The sequence below is a fragment of the Lytechinus variegatus genome, chromosome 16, assembly GCF_018143015.1.
Source record: "Lytechinus variegatus isolate NC3 chromosome 16, Lvar_3.0, whole genome shotgun sequence".
Taxonomy (NCBI): Eukaryota; Metazoa; Echinodermata; class Echinoidea; order Temnopleuroida; family Toxopneustidae; genus Lytechinus; species Lytechinus variegatus.
In genome coordinates this window covers 11,900,006-11,922,318 of record NC_054755.1, presented here as the reverse complement: position 1 = coordinate 11,922,318, position 22,313 = coordinate 11,900,006, and the positions used below count along the sequence as shown (strand labels likewise).

General features: G+C 35.8%; 2 protein-coding genes across 2 annotated transcripts; one reads left to right on the top strand and one right to left on the bottom strand.

Annotated features, from left to right (window-relative positions):
• Window positions 1–579: 579 nt before the first annotated feature.
• Window positions 580–17,299, bottom strand: LOC121429911 (propionyl-CoA carboxylase beta chain, mitochondrial-like). The gene is made up of 16 exons (XM_041627172.1): window positions 17,095–17,299; window positions 13,863–13,982; window positions 12,956–13,024; window positions 11,815–11,985; window positions 11,354–11,414; window positions 10,354–10,403; window positions 9,886–9,927; window positions 8,776–8,842; window positions 8,186–8,306; window positions 7,448–7,529; window positions 6,862–6,985; window positions 6,230–6,337; window positions 5,165–5,265; window positions 4,322–4,420; window positions 3,474–3,573; window positions 580–2,666 (listed from the first exon to the last, which is right to left on the bottom strand). Exons 1-16 carry the CDS (start codon window positions 17,287–17,289, stop codon window positions 2,545–2,547), a joined length of 1,632 nt encoding a protein of 543 aa, XP_041483106.1. The 5' UTR covers window positions 17,290–17,299; the 3' UTR covers window positions 580–2,544.
• A 110-nt stretch (window positions 17,300–17,409) lies between these two features.
• LOC121429909 lies at window positions 17,410–22,313 on the top strand. Its single transcript, XM_041627169.1, has one exon. It carries the CDS (start codon window positions 17,625–17,627, stop codon window positions 18,897–18,899), a length of 1,275 nt encoding a protein of 424 aa, XP_041483103.1. The 5' UTR covers window positions 17,410–17,624; the 3' UTR covers window positions 18,900–22,313.

Genomic DNA, 22,313 nt, shown 5'->3' with positions numbered 1-22,313 from the left:
AAATGAGAGAGTTGATGATGTCACTCACTCACTATTTCTTTTGTTTTTTGTTTGAATTATACAATATTTCAATTTTTACGAATTTGACGATTAGGACCTCCTTGCCTGAAGCACAAAATTTTAAAATAATGGAATTCCACGCGTTCAGGGAGGAATGAAACTTCATTTCACATGACAATGACGAGAAAATCAAAATATTTCATATTTCAAACAATAAAAAACAAAAGAAATAGTGAGTGAATGACATCATCAACTCTCTCATTTGGATGTAGCTGGCTCGTTCATATAACTGTTTTTGTGAAATGAAGCGAAATTCTGAAATGTCATAACTTTCTTATTTTACATCCGATTTTGATGAAATTTTCGGTGTTATGCTTGTTAAATTTTTCTCTTTTTATTCAAATCAAGTTTTTGTTGGGGTAGACTTGTCTTTTAAGATCTACAGTATATCATTCAAGAATGTGTTTGAATGTCAAAGTTGTTTTGGAAACGATTCATTTTCAAGTATGGAAAAAAAGCTATAGTCCTCACACCATTAATTCACAGTAATTTACATAGGAGTCAATGCATCAGATATCATGACATTTGTCATAAAATAATTTATTCCCACATAGAAATCTTTGAATAAGTTTGGAACTTGATACAATATATATTCGAAATTTTGTCTTAATCTACAAGTCATTCACTTAAATCAGTGAATGGAATACAGAATGTCAACAATGAAATGACAAATACCAATTTACCACTATATATGACATTTTTGTCTTGATCTATCAGTCATACACTGAAATAATTAAGTGAACAGAATACTTAATTTTGAAAATGAAATAATACCTACATACCCAACATAAAAAAAATATTATGAGCCATCAAAATGTATATTAAAAGATTTTCTTTACATACATATGATAGAAGCACACGTATGAACTTAACCAGCATTCCAGCAAGACATGGGATAAAACAGTATGACATATTTTGGATGCCTGTAAGTGCCTTATGTGATCCAACTGTGATGCAATTTGGAATAAATAATATTTTGCATTGAATATGAAAATTCAAACAAGTAAAATTATTTCATTCCATGCTTGGAGTACTGCTAACTTCAGCTTCACTGTAGCCTTTTGGTCGGAGTGAAGTCCAAAAATATATTTATTGAAAATTGAGAGTTTGAACATGGACATGAAATCAACAGTAATTTTACTTACATGCACTTAACTGTAGATTTGAGCTTTTGAACTTTCAAAATGTAACTTTATTAATGATGGTAAGTGCAACTATTCTGTAACCATTATACACAATTTCTATAATGACTTTTCATGTCACATGTAATTAATGATCATTGTTTGCATTCCATTGTCATAAATGTATAAAACAACTTATACTTCAGCCATCTTTAGTTTATTACACTGTACAGTCAAACACAATTTAGTATTCCATATTGTATGTCATTGATTCAGTATCATTTGTTAAACTTGTAAAAGATAAGGGTTTTCGTCATCAGATGAAATGACAAAATTCAGTACAGGATCTATAATAGCAGACTTAATAAATGTTGACAATGACGCATTTTTAAAAAATTAATTACCAAGTCTAGTATACTGCTCTTATTGCTAAATATAGTATTTTGTTCATTATACCAACCCACACCATCCCTTTTCACAAATTAATACAATAAAGAATGAAACCCCTTCAAATAATTTTCATATTCCACAAACTGCAGCAAAATCTGTAGCCCTACAAAACTGAAACCTCCAAGGATTGATCGAATACACACATAGGTGACATTTGTTATGTTCAGGTCAATGTTTCATGAAGCTTGTCAACATTGACAAGTTGTCATTAACCCATAGTTGCCATAGTAACAGTCAGAGGCAAGTGCTTCTTGGCCAATCAAAACCAAGCATTTCACTGAAATTGTAGGAGCTGATAATTTTATCAGTGCTGACCTTAATGAAAAGATGCCCAGAGGAGAGTATCATGAAAGAAATTCTTGAATGTTTTATGTTTTCTATTTTATCAGATTGTTACCATAGCAGCAGTTAGAAACCTGGGAAATGTTTCATGAAAGTTGTCAGTAAATGACGATTTGTCATTATCCAACAGTTGCCATAGTAACAGTCAGAGGCCAGTGCTCCTCAGCTATCCAAAACCAAGGATTTCACTGAAATTGTAGTAGCTGGTAATGTTTAACACTTTATCTGACAATGTCCCCTTGCATCTGACAGTTTCTATAGCAACAGAGCTTTTCAGCCAATCAAAATCAGGGAAAGTTTTCTTGACAACTTGTCAGATGAAAAAGTTGATGAAGTGCTCCTGTTTTATCAGATTGTTACCATAGCAACAGTCAGATATCCCCTGTGCTTCTCAGCCAATCAAAATGGAGTACAACAAATTTTGATGAAACACTCCCCCAAGCTTCAAATGGCATGGTTACCAACATCTCACCAAATGACCACATATCCTGGACTTGCCAATATATTTCAGTTCCATTGATTGATTTCCCCATCTGCCAAATGATTTGTCGTTAATAGAAGCTTCTAATGATCAGAGGGGCATATTGGCATGTTTCTTGGGTGGATTGCTCTGCTGTTTACCTGCTAACAGGTCAAGGTCACGGCAAATTCGCTTCCGGGTCACATTTGGAGGAATGATGTCATCAACAAATCCTATCATTGGGCAAACAAAGAAAAAGAAGGAAATACAAAGGGTTGCACTTGTATTATCATTCAAACAATTTATCAATGTACCAGAGTATTTATGCTGCATTACTGTAGAGCGCTCAGAGACTTCTGATAAAGTAAATAAGTGTTATATAAAGAAAGTATAATAGAGAGTTTTGCGGTAACACCATGTGGTCAAAAGAACTGTTTTCTCGACGTTTTGAGCAGATAAGCTTTGCTCTTCATCAGGAGTCTGGATCTGCTTGAAACGTCGAGAAAACAGTTCTTTTCAGAACTATAACCAGAAAGATAAACAAACAGTCCTTTTCAGGACTAACCTACATGGTGTTACACAAAACTCTATATTCAGTCTTACCACCATGCAAACCTTCAAAGCTCAAAGCAGGTATACTTATAATGCATAATAGACATGTAGAGCCATTAGCCAAAAATTTATTTTAATAACTGACATTATCCAGTAACTGGTGTGAAACAAGATTTATTTTCTTCTTCTGGACTTTATAGATTTTCCCTATTACCATCACAACTATTACGTAGAAAGTGATAGTTGTGTGTAAATCAAAAAGTTTTAAATAAATTTTAATTTGTAAATAATGGTGGCTAAATATAGCTGACACTTCGACCCAGCTACTTTTCTGTCTCGGTTCGTACGTATACAATAACCCATTTTGCAATCGAATTTAAGTTTCTTGTGACACTTCATAAGTCAAATTTGCTTGTCTCTTTCATCTACCAAAGAAAGAGGTGATACCCATTTGGAAATGTTTTTCAGGATAACACTAGGCAACTTACCTCTAGTGGCAGCAGGGAAAGGATTAGCAAACTTATCGATATACTCCCGCTCTCTCTCGGCTGCCTCTTGGCCATCTCGGAAGATGATCTTTACTGCACCCTGCGGAGAAATGAAGAAGGCAACAAAATAGTTCGATCTTTTCAAATATCACCTTCATTCAACTTCATAAATCAAACAGAATTATAAAATGACAAAGATAACTTTGCTTAAGTCACACCTTTTTTGAAACACAAATTCTGTTTGACTTTACAAGAAGAGGTATACAACATGATTTGCATGATCTGTGTAAAAAATTGCTTTGACTTGGGTAAATATTGGACTCATGGAAGGTCGACTCATGCAAGTTTAACTGTATTTGATATAAAACAAACTTGAGAAATTAACTGATTACTGACTGAAACTATTTCTTCTCTTGAGTCCTACATTATGCTTTTTCTTGCAGCTTAGCTCAGTCAGTTAGAGCACATGTTTCAGATATGATCGTAGATATCAACGTGAGGGGTTCGAGTCCTGCTCATGCCGGAATGCCTCTAGCAAAAAAGTCTGATGCTATAGCGTTGTGTTAGCATGCCTCACCACTGTATTCAGTGCAGGTGTGAATGCAGTTGGAAAACACTCCCTCCATCGGAAAGGACGCAAATGTTGGTCCCGTGTATAGGAGAGTCACAACCTATGCACGTTAAAACCAATACACCATTCATCAAAAGAGTAGGGTGTTCACCCGGTGTATTGCACCTGCCGGTCCCCGCAAAATTCAGGTCAAGTACCTGATGCGTTTATGCCCAGGTGGGCCCTGCCTCGTATAAATCCAGATAATCTTTAAATGGAAAATATCAGTTATACTCACAGCTGCTCCCATAACTGCTACTTCAGCAGTGGGCCAGGCGTAGTTGATGTCTCCTCGTAAATGTTTGGAACTCATCACATCATAAGCACCACCATACGCCTGTAACGCCGAAAATACATTTGCTGTGTGATCACAAGGTACTAAAATATCCAGCCTGGAGGATGAACAGTTTATTCATTCAAATCTCTTCCATTGGAATCACAAATAATAACTTCAAATGCAAATACAAAGCACATTTATTTTGGGAGCGTTCAATCACGCTGTTTGCCCCAGTTCTTTTAAAATCAAATTCAACTCCATGTCTCGTATTCTGATAGCAAATTTAACTTAAACTCAGGTTTACAGTTGTGGTTGAAGTATGAACAGCCAATTGTTACATAAATCACTGACAGTAGAGATATCATACTTCAGCTCATTTGGCTCTCAAATCATTCATAATTGTCTAGGATGTATAAATATATGATTGTATTCCCCATCGATGAATCAGGAAAGAGCACAGTAAACATAAGAAACATACAACTTAATACAACTTTAAACCTGAGTCTAAGTTAAACCCGACTTCAGAATACGGGCCCCTGTCTTTGAAAATCGAGGTGATCTGGGGGAAAAAAGTTAATGCAGCCTAAAATAGGTTAGTACACTGTTTACCTCTTCTATGCTATCTGTACCTCCATGCAAACCTTCAAATATCAGCTTAAAACAGAAGTTTGTAACTTTCAATAACAAGTTTTTTTTTCTGCCCCTGGTGGCTATTTCTATACCAATGACATCTCACAAACTTTCCCTACTAAGAAAAAAGATTTAAAAAATGAGAACTCGAGGAAGAATGTAGAATGTTCTTACCTTCCTAGTGATAACAGTGATCTTTGGTACAGTTGCTTCAGCGTAGGCATAGAGGAGCTTGGCACCATGTCTGATAATACCACCATATTCCTGACTTGTACCTGTTTCCGAGACACCATACATCAATATGAAATGAAAAAATGTCCTTAGGATTTGGTCCACATTCATTTGACTTCATATTTAGTTTTGCACCATGTCTGATAATACCACCATATTCCTCACTTGTTCCTGATTGGGAGACACCACAATCAATTGCAAAGGAAATTGGGAGATCCAATACATATCAATAGGAAATGGAAAAAAAACCCAGTAATTTGGGTTTAAATTTAGAATCGGTGTCAAATTCAGATTTAGCATTGGATTACTTTTCTCAAACTTACTGCCGATATTAACAATTAAGGTTATATTTTTTTTCAACACTTGATAAACATCAATGGGTGATTCAAAGTATGTTGTTGACCTTTCGGTGTGTTTGTGTTAGAATGATTTGTTTTAAACATCAGCACAGCATCAAAATGAAGCAGTTCCTGGGAAGATTCCAACTAGATGTTTTGTAATCAATAACAAGAATAGGATCATATTTCTAAACTAAGATTAGGTGTTGGGGCTAATCAAGGCAATCTATTTGCAATCAACTGAAATAAAAATCTGTTGCAATTTTACAGATCAACGTTAGCTGTAGCAAATCAGATTACACTCCTTGGGCCCATTGCATAAAACTTTTTACAAGAGAAAACTCAGGTTTTTTTTACCGGAGTTTTTTCCGTGTTAAAGTCAATGGCAGAAATCAGACTAACCTTAGTTTTCAGTTTTTACCAGAGTCTTCTCAGGTAAAACGTTTTATGCAACAGGCCCCTTGTTTCAAGGAAAAGATTAGCAATCAATCACGAATTTGCAATTAATTGCAAGACACATAATAGACTTGCAATTGATCGCAAGTTTCTTGCAACACTCCATGAATTGTGCTTATAACACCAACACCCAAAACTGAAATCACCCAATGTTGACAAGATAATTGACAGGGAGGGGGTAGGTGAAAGGGGAGGGGTTCTTACAATCACTCACCGGGTAAAAATCCTGGAACATCAACAAATGTGATCAGTGGAATATTGAAGGCATCGCAGAACCTCACAAATCGGGCTCCTTTTACTGAAGAATTGATATCAAGGCAACCTGTGGAAAAATTGATGTACATACAGGAGTTAGATTCGTTGTCTATCAAAATAGGAGCTCCTCAACTGATGGTTCACAAGTTCAGTCAAAGTATTAAGATCATTAGAGAATTAGAAAAAACTATACCCTGGATTTTAACTTACTCCAAGATTTTCTCTGAAGGGTCACTTGAGTATTAACTTTTTAGTATTATCTTTGCAATCACTTAATAATCATTTGTAAATTTTGTAATTGACTTTAATTTGTTATAATAAAAACAGAATTAAAAAAAAGGTTTTTAGTGTTATCTGTCTTTTCTTTTTCAAGGATTTGAATTTAAAATTCATTAATACAGCAGTATGTTACAAAGCAACTGTCACAAAACAACTGGATCAAAGTATGCAACAAAACCAATTGTAACTAGAATTCAACAAAAGTAAGATAAATAAGTAAAAGCAATTGTGCAAGCTTTCCATTTCATAAACTCGCTCAAATTATTGATTGTTATTGTGAGAAATGTAAAATGAAAAGATAAGTACACTGACCTGATGCGACCTTGGGTTCATTACCCACAATGCCCACTGTGCGTCCATTCATCCTGGCAAAGCCGACTATGATGTTCTTTGCATAGGCTGGCATGATCTCAAAGAACTGTCTGTTGTCAACCGTCTGAAGATTGAAAGAAGATATATGAGCACTTAATTATGAAATATGCCTTGAAACTATCCATGAACTGTTGAGGGTTTGTGATTATATATAAACAAATATATGGATTTCAACTGCACAGTCAAAATTTGTACCTCTAAAATTGTCACATCCATTTAGTACTTATATTGACTCTAACTACTAGAATTGTCAAATAATGAATTCTGTAACCTGTGACCCAAAATCTTAACTCATCACCATCAATAACATAAGTTGAAGATAAAAATCAAATAGGTTTCAGTTAGCACGAGAACAAGATATTCTAATTACGTAATGACCTCTGTGACCTTTGACCTCATGACCCCCCATATCAATCAGATCATCATCCTTTCCATATTAATACATACCGGTAAGCCAAGTTTGAACTTAAACCCTCAAACAGCAGTAATGTAATTAATGTGACAACTAGATATTTTCTTAACTTACTGCAAAGATGACATCTTTCATACTGTATGGCTTGTTGGATTCTAGAGGTACTAGGTTATCTAAGATTGGTACAAGACGATCCCTGAAAGACAGAAAGACAACAAATGAGTAAAAATAAGAATACATGAACAAGGAGAGAGTCGTAGAATAGTAGCAAAAATAGAATATGAATGGTTAATTAAACAGAAATCAATCGTGGCTAGATGGATGAATTACAGATTTCTTTCAGGAAATAAAATTCTTCTTCTTAGGTTAAAGTGATTGGTTAACATTGGTTTGACTTTCAAAAATCTGAGCTAGAAGGTCACACTTGTCACCTGTGTCTGTGAAATGTTACAAAAATGAAGCCCAGAAAAAATTGCGTTCAAGTATAATTATTTAGTGCTTCAAAAATTGAAATATAAAGTGACCGGAAACACCATCTTAACTTCATCTCATACACTTATGTGTACTATTTAGGTGTCTATAAGACGCCTATTTACAAAATCGGGGTTTGCCTTGTAGTTTTAGCTTTTCATTCTCAATAATGGTTGTTTTCAGGGTTTATTAGGTCTAATACATGCACTTGTACACATGTTTCATCTTGGTTTGAGAATTTTTTAAATCGGCTGCTCACATAGTTAAACAATACCTTTAAGAAAAGCTTTATTAAACATCCACCTGGAATTAAACCGAAGCATAATTATCAGAATACCATCCAATGAAGCTAAATCCTCAGAATATATGGAAATGACAAACCTTGGATCTTCACATTCTATAATAGGAGCACTGTCTCTGTTGCTTAATGGTAGGTAGCTGAAGAGTTGTCTCATTCTAGACAACGCATCTATGTCGTTCTCGAAGGCACCATGTGCTACACCTGCAAAACCAAGATCGGCAATAATTGAAATGCAATATTTAATATTCAGAAGAATTCAAATATGAAATCATAGAGATCTTTCTCAATTACAAGCATTCAAATGACAACAATCATAGACACCCCAAATGTTTTTTTTGAAAAGTAGGGATAATTTAATTCATAGATAGAAAGAAACATCATTTCCCAGGAGAATCTGGAGTAAGATTTTGGAATAAGAGCTTGAAGAAGTGTAAAAATCATTAACATTCTAGCAAGAATGTGAGTTTATAAATACAAATTCATAAACTGGGGTTAACTTTAATCCATGGACTAATCTAACCCACCTTTGTCAATTGCAAATTTAAAAAATCGAGGGTTAAAATGATGTCAAATAACACGATATAATGCTTGAGTTGAAGTCAAAAGATCTTTGTGAATTCAGGTCAAAGGCGTCAACATTGTTTTCCTTATCAAAGGAACTACCGGTAACCTGAAACTGCTGTGTGTGTTTTGGCTCCTCCTAGCTGCTCATAGGTGACTTCTTCTTGCGTCACTTCCTGCAACATAATGAAAGAAAATAAAGCCATCACTCTGCATACTGTCTCTGAACACCATTGGCCAGTATTCTAAACTCGGGTTTAACTTAGACTGTGGACTAATTCTGTGCTAAAATTATGGCAAGCAAAACATGCCAAACTTTGTTCGCATGGTATGCTTCTCATGTTAACTTAGTCCACATTTGATCTTGGTATAAGGAAGTTCCCTTTCCCAAAGCTAACATAGAGGGCACATGTCTCCAAATCTCTAATCCAGTGCCAATCCACTCATCTTCCCTCCTTGTGGCAATTAAAAAAAAAAACAAGTGCACACCTAGTTACCAATAATGCACATAGCATTTCCATTTATTTGAAAGCAGGGTAAAAGAGCCATATAGATTAAATGCCTTGCTCGCTGGAATAGGTGCAGCGACCGGGGATCGAACCTCGGACTTTACATGTATAGCCAGGTGCCTTAGACCACTCGGCCACGGCACCTCCAATGAATTAGAGATTGGGAGACATGTGCCCTCTATGTTATCCCAAAATCAAATCTGGACTAATGTTAACTGTGTTTTATTCTTATTCTTTCATGGTCAAGACAATTATCTTACGTGTCCTTACCAAATAGTTAAGAATGATTTGAGAGTCAAATGAGCCGATACTACGAACCTCTACTGTTTGAGATTTCTGCCACAATTGGCTATCCATAGTTAAACCACAACTTAAGACCAGGGTTTTAATTAAACCCGAATTCAGAATACTGCCCATAAATTTGAGCTTCATCAAAGAATGAAGATAGTAAGTTAAGTTCAGTTGATTTCTCTGTGTCAAAAAAAAACCAAAAAAACATCCACACCATGCATAGCTGCTCTCGGCTCAGGAGAAGTCAATGGGTAATGACAGAAAAATTCCTAAACAGAAATTGGTAGACTAGATTCTGTAACATAGCAGCACCTTGACCACCTAACAAGGTGGATATGTGTTAAAAATTATTTTCATTATAATCATTATTGACAGAACGGTCAGTCAAATCCCCCCTCTTGTTTATTTCCTAAACTTACCTTTACCACATCAGGTCCGGTAATGAATAAATATGATGTGTCCTGTTAAAAAATAAATAAATATGAAATAAAGAAGCATAATAGTTAGAATACTGTTCTCACATACCAAATATCCTGTCAAGATCTCACAGGGTAAGGTATCATGTACATTTATACATTCCCATATCCCAATTGTTTTTGATGAAATGTGAAGATCACTCATGAAAAGATGCAAGATTATGGCTGAAAGGTGCCTTTAGGCACATCATACCTAACTTTAAAACCACTAAGTTTACATAGTTAGACGAACTATGAACCACATTTTCATTTGACAAAGTGCAAAGTAGACATAGATACAGTAATTTGATTAAAAATGTCAGAACATAAATATACATGCTCATTTCAGACTACATTATCAATACCATACATTCTGCTACAGATACTATTGATATTCTCAGATATGTTTTGTTTCATAAACAAATTACTCACCTTTACCATGAATGTAAAATCAGTTAAAGCAGGAGAGTAAACAGCACCACCTGGAAAATAATGGGAGGGGGGGAATTTGATATAAAAATAAATCAAAATCAATTAAAAAACAAAAGAAAACAAGTACAATTATAGTATATAAATCATTTCTCCCCACCACAGATTTGTTAAAGATAAAAAAAAAACATACTGGGTGATTTCAAGTTCAGTGTTGACCTTTTGGTGTTGTTGTTAGGTCAATATAACACCAAACATAAAATGAAGATGGTCCTGAAAAGTCACTCACTAGTTGTTGAGATGTCAATAATGTGATCTGGATCAGTTTTACAAATTCAGAATCCGTTTCTGAGCTAGGGGAAGCAATCAAAGTTCCAACACCGAGATCAACGCCAACACCGGACTTGAAATCACCCATTAAGATTGCAAGAGATTTCTTTTGGTGTTAGCCACTGTGCATAAGCTTTCTCAATGGTAAATTGCCAATTGGTCTGTAGCCACTAGGTCTACTTCCCATATGGTCTAATAATCTCATCCCACATGGTCTAATTCTAGTTTGTCTATAGACAACCAGTTTGTCTCAGTAACCATTTGATATAATTACCACTTTGCTAAAATCCAGTTAGGCTATACCCACTTTGTCTAATGTCAAATTGGTCTAACACCACTTAGTTTATAATATGATCGTGAACTGCTATTGAACCAAACATCAATTTTGACGTTTTTGACACGTGACCAAAAATGTCAGTTAGATCATTGAGGCTTGAGACTAAATGGCAATTAGACTAAGTGATAGTGGACCAAATGGGTTCAGTCCATGTGGAATTGGACTACAGTATCTGAGAAGTGAACCGCCTGCTTAGAGACCAAATGAATGAAAACCATTTCACCACAATGTCTCATCAGTCACATTTTCAAACAAGTGTGTTGCTCTCTCTCCACTTCCTAAACAGCCATTCCTATTCTACCTTCATTCCCTTCTAACAATATTCCATCAACCTACCTGCACATGGGCCCATGATGAGGGATATCTGAGGTACAACGCCGGAGGCCATCACATTCCTCTGTAGAAAGCATGATAAAAAATAAAAATTAATACCGAATAATCCATCTATGAAATGTGTGAAGCATTTAGCATCGCAATACACTGCAAGAAGCCAGGAGCTTATTAAAAATTCAAGCGGTCAAATCAAATAGATGCACTTTAAACTTTGATTTAAAGACACCAACCGAAGCAAAGAGTGAAACTGAAAACTCCTATACCAATTGAAAGCTTATAAGCTCAAGGATGTTTTCCTTTTGCTATTGGATCTTTATTTGGTGCAGGCTAACATCCCTATCTGCATTCTAATTATTTGTAACAACTGTTCCAGTCATTACAATCATCTCAGCCACCATCAGAAATATGGTGCATATGTCTTGCTTCTGCTACGAAAGGAAACATCTTTCCGAGAAGCCCATTACCTGGAATATGTCAGCATAACCAGCCAGAGACTCTACCCCTTCCTGGATGCGAGCCCCGCCCGAGTCGTTGAGACCGATGACCGGAGCCCCCACCTGCATGGCTTGGTCCATGACCTTGCAGATCTTCTGGGCATGGGCGCTGGAAAGGGACCCACCATGGACAGTAAAATCCTGAATGGGAGAGATAATAACAATAGTGGCTTCTTCAGCCTTAAAATAAATTTTGTTTCCCTCATCCGACCTTAAAATACGAACAAGTGGAGCACCTCTGGCAGTCTCACCTGCAATACGCGATTCAATATAGCAGCAGTGCTGACTTTGAAAACTACTATAAAATAATTATTCACAAAAAAAACACCATTCATATGATATAATACTACATTCATTGACCCTAAATGACATTTGACCTTGATCATGTGACCTACGACTTGTTAGTGATACTTGATTACCCCTATGTCCACAATTCTTAAAGTATATTCATCAACTTTGAAAGTTATGACAGCAATTTAATAATTACCTCCAACATGGCCAAGTTCATTGACCTTAATGACCTTTGACCTTGGTCATGTGATCTGAGACTAGCACAGGATGTTCAGTGATACTTGATTACTCTTAATTTGTGAACAAATTTTCAGCATTACTCCTATGTCTTTAAGATCGCATGCTCAATCTTTAATGAAAATCATTGCTTACTCTTATGTCCAAGTTTCATGAACTAGGTCCATATACTTTCTAAGTTATGCTGTCATTTCAAAAACTTAACCTCCGGTTAAGATTTGATGTTGACGCCGCCGCCGTCGCCGCTGGAAAAGCGGAGCCTATATACCATGAAGGTGAGACAAAACAGGGTCACTATTTTTTTTAAGCAGACCCATTTTGCCATGTTTGATTGCATAATTATATCATCCCATGTGTGATTTTCTTTGTGCAGAACAGCAGCAAAGTCCCAAATTTCATATTTTCGTCTCACAGAGGCAACATAATAATCTTTTCAGGACTAATATGTGACACAGGTCCACATTTCTGTCGCTTCAAGAAATTTCCACATGAATATTTGAATTAGAATAGAAATATCATTATTTTGTAGTAGTATAGAAATACAAATAACAATATAAATGTTCTAATAATTCTTCATATTTACCTGACTGAAGATGTAGGTGATTCTTCCATTAATGAGACCATGCCCTGTAACTACACCATCGCCTGGAAACTGAAATTGAAAACAAGATGTATTTATGCAAATTCTACCCCTTTTTTTTACTACACCAGCTCCTGCAAACTGAAAACAAGATGCATTTATAAAATATTACCCCCTTTTCTTTTTACACCAGCTCATTGAAACTAAATGAAATCTTGCAAATGCTAGCCACTTTTTTATTACTACACCACCTCAGAGAATCTGAAGTGAAATACTACTAAAAAGATGCATTAATAAAAATACTAACCAAGATTCATTTTTCACGGGGATTGGTCATTTCACTTTTCAAAGCTACTCAATGAAATGTCTTTTATCAAAATAGTTAGTGAAAATTTATTTGAGTAATAGCTCAGTCAGTAGAGAAGGGCCAGGGGTTTGGGATTCCGGTGATCTGGGTTTGATTCCCACTTCGTGCACTAATGCTCCTTGGTAAGGCATTCATCCTAATTACCAGGTACCTCGGAGACGACCTTACGCTGTCAATCCTATGGTTGCTTGCTGACAAGCATTCATGCTTTCTTAAACAGTTAGAAAATCAGCACCATATGCCATTTGGTTCTATTACCAATGCCATTTAATAATCATTAATTCTTGCCATAAATAATCACTAACTCTCAGTTCATGTCACAAATCATCATAGCAATATATTACTAAAATTCTTATTTTTGCACAATTTTTCACTATATCCTTTAATTTAATTTTCTGAAAAATAAGATCATTCATATTAGGCCTATATCAGTTCATTGTACGTTGCATAAAAAATGCAAAATATACCCATGATCACAATAAGTATGCATTATCTTTTGACTCGTTAACTTAATCAGCAAATAAAATTCAACCATCCACCTACCTTTTTGTCATCAGAGTCCATTCCAAAATCAGAGCACCTATGCTCTGCAAACATATCATACTCGATGAAAGAGCCAGGATCTAACAGCAAATTCACCCTCTCTCGTGCAGTCAATTTCCCCTGTAAAAGAAAATGGACTTAAGATTTACTTCTGGACTGGTCAGTCATACAAATTTTTTTTTAAAATACTTATTTCAGAAAATGCTCTGATACAAAATATCAATGGACTAAAACAAAAGCCATGAGAGTTCAATTTAGACTTATCTGAAATTTCAGATCACAAATGAGGCTGGGTCAAACTTTTGTAACAATCAAATCTAATTTAAACATTTTTTCCCCTTTTATTTCTCAAATTTCTTTAATTTGCTCTTAAGCTCCTTGAGCTAAGCATCTCATTATGATGAGAAGAATTATAAAGAAATTCTATGTATCACTATTGTTATCAATCAGCAGTGAGCAGTTGTTTAATAACTATTTTATAATGACATTGGACTACATGTATAACTGGAATCACTAAAGTGAACGTGAACATTGAATTACTCACAGATGACTGGTGATTTTTTTCTTCAAATTTTTATCGAAAAAACACAGAAAAAATTTCTGCCCGCTTCGCTCGCTCCATTTTATTATATCTTTTATTTCCGCATGTCGCCGACATGATCACGGTATCGCCATTAACAAGGCCATACATGATTATCATGATGTATACTTATGAATACAAGTGAACCAAGACAAAGACATACGTTTTCTTACAAAATATGTTTTACCAATATGAAAACCAAAATGACGGAAAACGCTAAAATGTCGGTTAGCTCGCTCCGCTCGCTCGTAATAATTTATGAAATTCCATAAGTATCTAGTCTCCTGTTCAAGGCCGTATTATGAGTGTTACGAATAGAAGGACATGTAGCATCGACTAATACTTGATTTACTAACAAACTATTGACAAGAAATGTATGTTTTGACGGGAAAACGCGAAAATTTCGGCTCGCTCGTAATCATTTATGAAATTTCTTAAGTTTCTAGTCTCTTGATCAAGGCCATATCATGAGACTTACGAGCAGAAGGACATGTATCATCAACTAATATGTAATCATTACCAACAAGCTATTGAGAAGAATTGTATGTTTTGACGGAAAAACGCAAACATTTCGGCTCGCTTGCTCCGCTCGCTCGTAATTATTCATGACATTTCTCAAGTTTCTAGTGTTCTGATCAAGGCCATATCCAGGCGCGTAGCCAGGGGGGTGGTCGCCCCCCCCAAAACGTCCCCAAAAAGAAAAAAAAAAAGAAGGGAAAAAAGGAGAGGAGAAAAGGAAAAGGGAAGGAAGGAAAGGGAAGAAAGGTAGCTTTGTGTTTTTTCTATTTATTCTTTATTTTTTTCTCAAAAGAGAAACTCCTTCACTCTTCTTGCTTTAAATTCATATATGAATTTTGCTTCCGCGCTGTGCGCGGTTAAATGACAATATTGAAGTTCTCCATTGTTCCCCCACCTTTTCTCTAACCCTGTTTTTCCACCTCAGCTATGTGCTTCTTGCCAGTTAAAGTTAAAATTGTATACATTAGGGCATGAATTTGAGTAAGGTTAGGCCGAAGTAAATGTATGAAGTTATCTTTTTTTTTCAATTGATCGCGCAACTTCTGGTCTGATCGGCTCCGAGCGGGTAAAATCTTTATATCAGTTTCTGCCGTCACCTCCATAAAGTCAGCTTCTCCCGCTTTTCAGCTCATTACTATAAACAACCATAATTTGGGGGCAAACAGGTTCCTAATTTAAAAAGAGGAAGGTATGGAATTTGTGTCGTATTAAATAAAAAAGTACAATATTTTTTTATCAAATTGTATTAAACTTCATGTCATTTCCCTGTATACATTCATCTCCTGTCCTGTTTTGCGCCCTCAGTTTGAAATTTTGAATGACACTTAAGTTTCTTTATATTAAAAATGAAGCGCTTCAGGATAAGTCAAAAAAATTAATCATCCTTTATTATATAGATAGATAATTTCAATAAATCACAGAAGTTTCAACTTTATGCGCACTATTTTCCTTGTAATGAAGTTCAATAATCTTAGAAAATCAATTGAATTAGAGACGATTGGGTATTAGAGATATCTACATTTGATGAAACGTCCGCCCTTTGAAATTTCAGAGTTTCATTGCTCATCGCGGGAGGAATATCTTCCTCTACCAATCTTCTCCTCTGTTTTGCGAGTTAAAAATATGCACTGATGCTAAATTGTTTGTAATCAAATCTGATCTTTCCAAAGAAAGTTTCAATATATCTTTAAGAATATCCCTTTTCATGGGACCTTTTTATGGCAAGAAAAATTGATAAATCACTATAGCTTCCGCGCTTCGCGCGGAGTTATTATCATTTTAATTTCCTCCATTGTATACCTCTTTTGTGCGTTTACAATCACTTTTGAAAACAAGGTTCAAAATCGCAATATAGTCAACCGAATTGGAGGTACTAGAGACAAGAGAAACGGCTCCTTTTCATTTTAATTTATGAAACACTAAAAGCTTCGCGCGGGAGGGGGAAACTCCCCCTCCCTGCACCCACCCCCTAGGGAGCGCGCTTCGCGCGCTCTGTAAGTGTTGGCACGCTTCGCGTGCATTTACCGCCCCCTCCAACCTCCTACGCGGTTGGCCATATCATGAGTGCTACGATCCGAAGGACATGTAGCATCGACTATGATTCCAACAAACTATTGACAAAAAGGTTATGTTTTCAACGCAAAAACAAGAACATTTCTGCTCGCTCGCGGGTCATGACCGCACTGTTACATACCCATCCCCACTTAAATGTTCTTGTCTTATTTGCAGCGCTGAAAAAAAAAATCATCACCTCCCCCCCTGCTCATCACTTTTTAGAGACTGGGCGGGAGATTTTAAAAAAAAATCAGCTCGAAAACCCCCCCCTTTCAAAAATTCTGCGTACTCGCCTGATCAACATCATCACCATCATCATCATCATCACCATCATCAACTTGGGGATCAAGATCAGAAGACATCACCATCGTCATCATCATCTTCAAGAATTCATCAGTCATCATCAATCATCATCATCAACATGATCAAGATCTCATCAATCATCATCATCATCAACATCATCATCAACATTATCATCATCATCCAAAATTTTCGCCACCATCATCAAATGACAGCATCAATGATTCAATATATGCACAGCACAGAATCCTACGTATGGGACCACAATACAAAGCTTACTCTTTTATGTTGGGCCTCTATTCTATGTTTTCCGCCTCCTAACAAAGCTTGTTGCCTCTTTTCTTCTATTCTTCCTATGACATCTGTCATCGCAGACACAGAACTGCACTGACGTCTTGAGATAGCTGGCCATCTTGACAATATAACGCTGTTTTTGACGGCCAAACAGATTCTTGAAACGTGAGAACTGGCCATATTTATTCACTTCCGGTTGAAAGAAATAAACAGCATATATCTACCTAAATTCACTTTCTAGGGTTACAAAGTTGTCCAAAATCGATATGAATAGATATATTTAAAATATTGATCACATTTTCATTAGTATTTGTACCAAAATCAACACGACCATTGTTTATTTCCAAGGGTCGTCTGGGTCAAAGTTCAGATCGTGACGTCAATAGCACCGGTAAACATCGATTTACAGCTTTTTTCTGGTATGTGACGCTTCTCTTGGCTTGATCAAGATTTGCTCGCTAAAAACGCTCGATAACGCGGGTTTTAACTCAAATTATTTCCAACAAAGTATCGATATGAATGCTACGGCACTTTATGTGTCTACATGCAGGTATATATTGCAAGCGGATTTCGAAAATGGCGAATCTTGGGGCGATCTTTACCGCTTACTGCCCTATCTAAGACAGTCTTTGTCATGTTGCGTTTGCGGGTCGCTCTTGAACGATCCTAGGGGACCAACGGATTCGAATTGTCAACATTTTGTTTGCCGGACTTGTGTTGGTGGGAAAATGCTGCTGAAGCCATCTTGCAGCTGGTGCAAAAATTATGACAAATTTGCTGAGGTGCGACAACTCAGAATACTATTATCTTGCTACAAAAAACTATGCGAATACATAGCTGCCACACCCATCGCGCGAAGCTTTATTGGAGCGAACGGCGAATCGAACAGCACTTTGACTATTTTACAAGAGGGAATGGCGATCAACGCGACCCACGGAAACAACAGCGCCGGTCCGGATAAGAATCTTCATATTCTGGACATCTTGACGAGGGTTAATCGCGAGAAAACTGGGAACGCTGACACCAAATCACCTGGGAGACGCCGTGGGCGTCCCCGACGGGACAGAGATGGCTCGGGGGCTTCCCCAAACCCGCATCAATTTGAGAACCCGGAAGTTCTATCCCATACGCTGGATTCGCCATTAGATGGACTTTGCAATGGCCTAGACAGTTCAGATCAGTTTGATATGAGTAGTGACCACTCTATTTACAGTGCATCATTTTCTTCTTGTGGTTCACCTCGGATCAAAATCAAACGCAAGCGACTAAGTAATGAGCTGAAATTAAAGATCAAAAAGAAGAAAAAGAAGCATGACAAAATTAAAGAGCGGACATCGGATCGGGAAGCCAGGAATGAAAGGAAAAGGAGGAGGCATCGATATCGAAAGGCAAGCGATGAATCAGAAAGTCCAGTTGACTCTGAAAAGGAGAAGCTTGTGAACGGGGACTGCACAACTACATGTAGCTCGCCTGAAGAGGAAACACCAAGGAAGCAATCCGTCGTGATTTCTGGACACAGAGCGAAGTTGCTGAAAATGGGACGAATTCTACCGACAGTCGTGGGATGCCGCTGCGGAACCTGGGGAAAAACTCCTGGAGCCAACACCTGCAGAGGAAATAGATGCCCTTGCTTTATGTCTGAGAAAGGCTGTCATAAGTGCAAATGTAAAGGGTGTCGGAACCCTATCCCTCCCCCTGAGATCCCTGGCCCAAAGAAGAGACAGCGCCATTCTTTCAGGACTGACATTCATGGTGAAAATGAATTGGACACTGATACTAATGATATGTAGTTGTCAATAATTCGGTTTAATCATTGATTTTAAATCTAGAATTTTCTGTTCTGTAGGGTCTCTCTTGTGCATCCTAGAAAAAATTTATGTTCTGAATCTTGTAATTATTTTTAAATTCTCACTGCTCTATGTTGTCAGTTGACTTAATTGTTTAGTACTTAATAATGTGGTATTTAGGATTAGAATTTGAGTACATGTGCTGGATTTGTTTATCCAATCCTACTCTTTCTATATAAAGAATATGCAGTTTATTGGTATTCATTGAATTTTCACGGCTATAAGATTTTATTCATGTCTCATTTTCTTCAAGATTAGGATGATGAAGGTCTTGAAGGAAGTTATTTGTAGTAAATTAAAAGAAATTAGGTTTGAAGTAGAATGGTTTGAAAGTATTTCATAAGACTAATCACTCCTGTTTTTTTCAATTGAATTTTATAACCAATAAGGTTCCCCAAAAATTTGCACCAAAGACTTTGTTTCCAGTTGAGAACCATGTTTAAGTGCAGAAAAAATGAGATTGGAATTATCAGAGTTGCTTGTATAATTGATAAGAAGTGATAATAATTGATAATGATAATAATAATGATAAAACTTTCTGTAGTCATGTTATGAGAGTAAAATAATGAAATAATAATATTAGATAATGATAAACAAATTGATCATGGTGAACATTTAAGTAACCTTGTAGAGTAACTAATTATGGATCTGTATGAGAAGAGTACTTATAAAGAATTGTTCTTTTTATTTCAGAGAACACCTTTTTACTTTTTGATAGGATCCAGCTGCCATGTATACATTGTGATCACTGACATGCGATTGGTTTGTTTCATACACTTTTTGTAAAAACTATTGTGTTTACAATGACACCAATCAGTGTTGGACCACTCTTTGAAGTGTTAAAAATACACAATGGAATTTGAACATGTATAACACCTAACACTAGTTATTGAAATAACAGAATATGTGGTAATTGCTAACTGCTAAGTAACACTAATGTGAACTAACACCAAGCTTTACAAATTGGTGTAAAATGCATGTTGTGGCCCTCTGTTTACACTAAATGGTGATGCACATGATTTTAACACCACTTTTTGCTAGTCTGCGAGCAGAGACTCAAATATGACACCAATTATACCATGTCTAGAGTTAGAGAATACATGTAGATTCCAAACTCCTTGATGTCTGCATAAGGTAGGGGCTGTGGAACGGTTTTCAAAGGGGGGGGGGGGGGTTGAGCAAAAAGTGAGGGGCTGACCATGAAAAAAAATCACAATCATACGGTAATTTTTATGTTTTTGTACACAGTTTTGGAAAAAAGTGGGGGCTGTAACCGCCCCCTGTAAGGAAAAGCAGCCAGAGTGCATGAGTGAATCTACAGTAGTCTTACAGCTCCAGACTCTGCATTGCACTATGGCATGCGAATTGGAAAAAACAAAGGTCTTGCTGTCTCTGTCTGCAGACTAATTCTTTTGCAGTGTAGGCGATTTTGAAGACTTTCAATAGGTATATTGTATGACTTTGATTCCCCCCCCTTTCACCATTCTTTCCAAATGTACCCCCTTTCCCCCAATAAGTAATTATCCTCAATTGAAATTTTAATTCTCTGAAAGTATTGTACTCTTTGTAAGATATTGTAAATATTAAGTGTACTTCACTAAGTCATCTTAATGCGGGTAATGTACATTCTAACTTATTTTTATAACGTGTATATAGTCGAAACTCACTGGTTGAAATTGTACTGATTTTTGTAAATACCAATCCATAGGAATGTGAAAATTGTAAATATTGTACATAGGAAACATTTTGATGACTGTATAGTATGCCATGTCCACAAGCAAGATTAACGATTGAACAGATGACAGACAGTTAGGATTTTTTTTTCTTCATAATGGTTGTTACTCCTTATTTTCTGTAATACTCGGAGATAAACCTCCAATGTAATCACGATTATTTCATTCGCCAGATAAAATATTGATAATGTTTTATCTGTCAATTGATTTTATACTTTCCAGTTTTGTATATTTTATCACAAGGAAGTGTCCTTTTGTGTTCCTTTTAACATTAATTTACAAAAAAAATACATTTAAGACTTTCCTCTTTCCATCCCTCTCTTCTATTTATTTTATTGTTGTTTGCATACATTCTCTGAATATGCTTTTTTCGGTAGTTTTCATAACCATAATAAAGCACAAGACCTTACATTGGAAGGATATTAACCTTAATGTAAATCAAAATCGATTCAAAGTGGTAGTGCACAAAATATCACTGCTTGTAAGAGCTTGTTTTATTTTCATATTTTAACCCAGGATCTATGTACATTAAATCATGTTGCATGGCTTAGTATAGTCATCCCTCATTTCTTTATTCTGCTCTGTTTATCAAGTCTTCTATGTGGGCATTATTTTTGCAAATTACAGCTTTATAACCCGCTCAGTCTGTTCTTTCCCAATGAAAGTGAATATAATTGATTGTGTTAAGTGTTGTTTGACCTTATTTTATACCGCTTAGAGCTCCATGCTACTACTATCAAATAGAAAATTATGTTTTTCAGTATAATTGTGATTAATTGTTCAGTTTTTATTCAGTGTCATCGGAGATCATTCTGTTACCAATTGTACGTAAAGAGGATAGGAGACTTATATCACCAAGATCATCATTATCAGAGATTGATTATCATTGTTGGAAAATATACAAGAAGGGAGAGATGACCAAATTCAAAGCAAAGCTTTAGATTTAGGCATAGTGATATTCCTATAAAAAATAGTTTTACTTTGAAATATCTTTTTTTGCATTTCTCTTCCTTAGCGTTTGATTTTAAAAATCATGGTTTCAATATTCAGCTAAATTAGGAAGAAAGTTTGCATATTTCTAATCTGAATTTTTATCTTCAAATTCGAATTATTGAATTAACTTATTGTTGATGTTTTGTATAAGAAGTTGTATAGATTTTTGACGTAATAGTAATTAATATTCTGCTGCCGATATTGTGAAATCCATATGAAACTCCCTTTCCATAATTCCATATCTACCATTTACAAGCAATCATAAAATTCATTATCCTTGATCCTTTTCTCAAATTCATACAGGCGTAGAAAAGAAATTGAAGCATTTGCTCTTTTCGTAATCGTTTGAAACTATTCCTTGTTAAAAACATTGTGTGTGACCTCAGTGAATAAATGTCCAAATCATTATTATTGAAATATTTTTTGGTATGGTATACAATTTCAAGTTCGTTCGAACCTCTAAAAAGGTGAATTTGGCTAAGCCTGTTTAATTTCAATTAGCGCATTAATTTGTAGAATTTGTAAAGTTATTTGTACTACTACTTGCTAGTATGTTATAGGCGTTTCGTCTCTCTGTGTTTGAATTTGAATAAATAAAACTCTGCTGATATTCATGCAGAAAATTATGAGA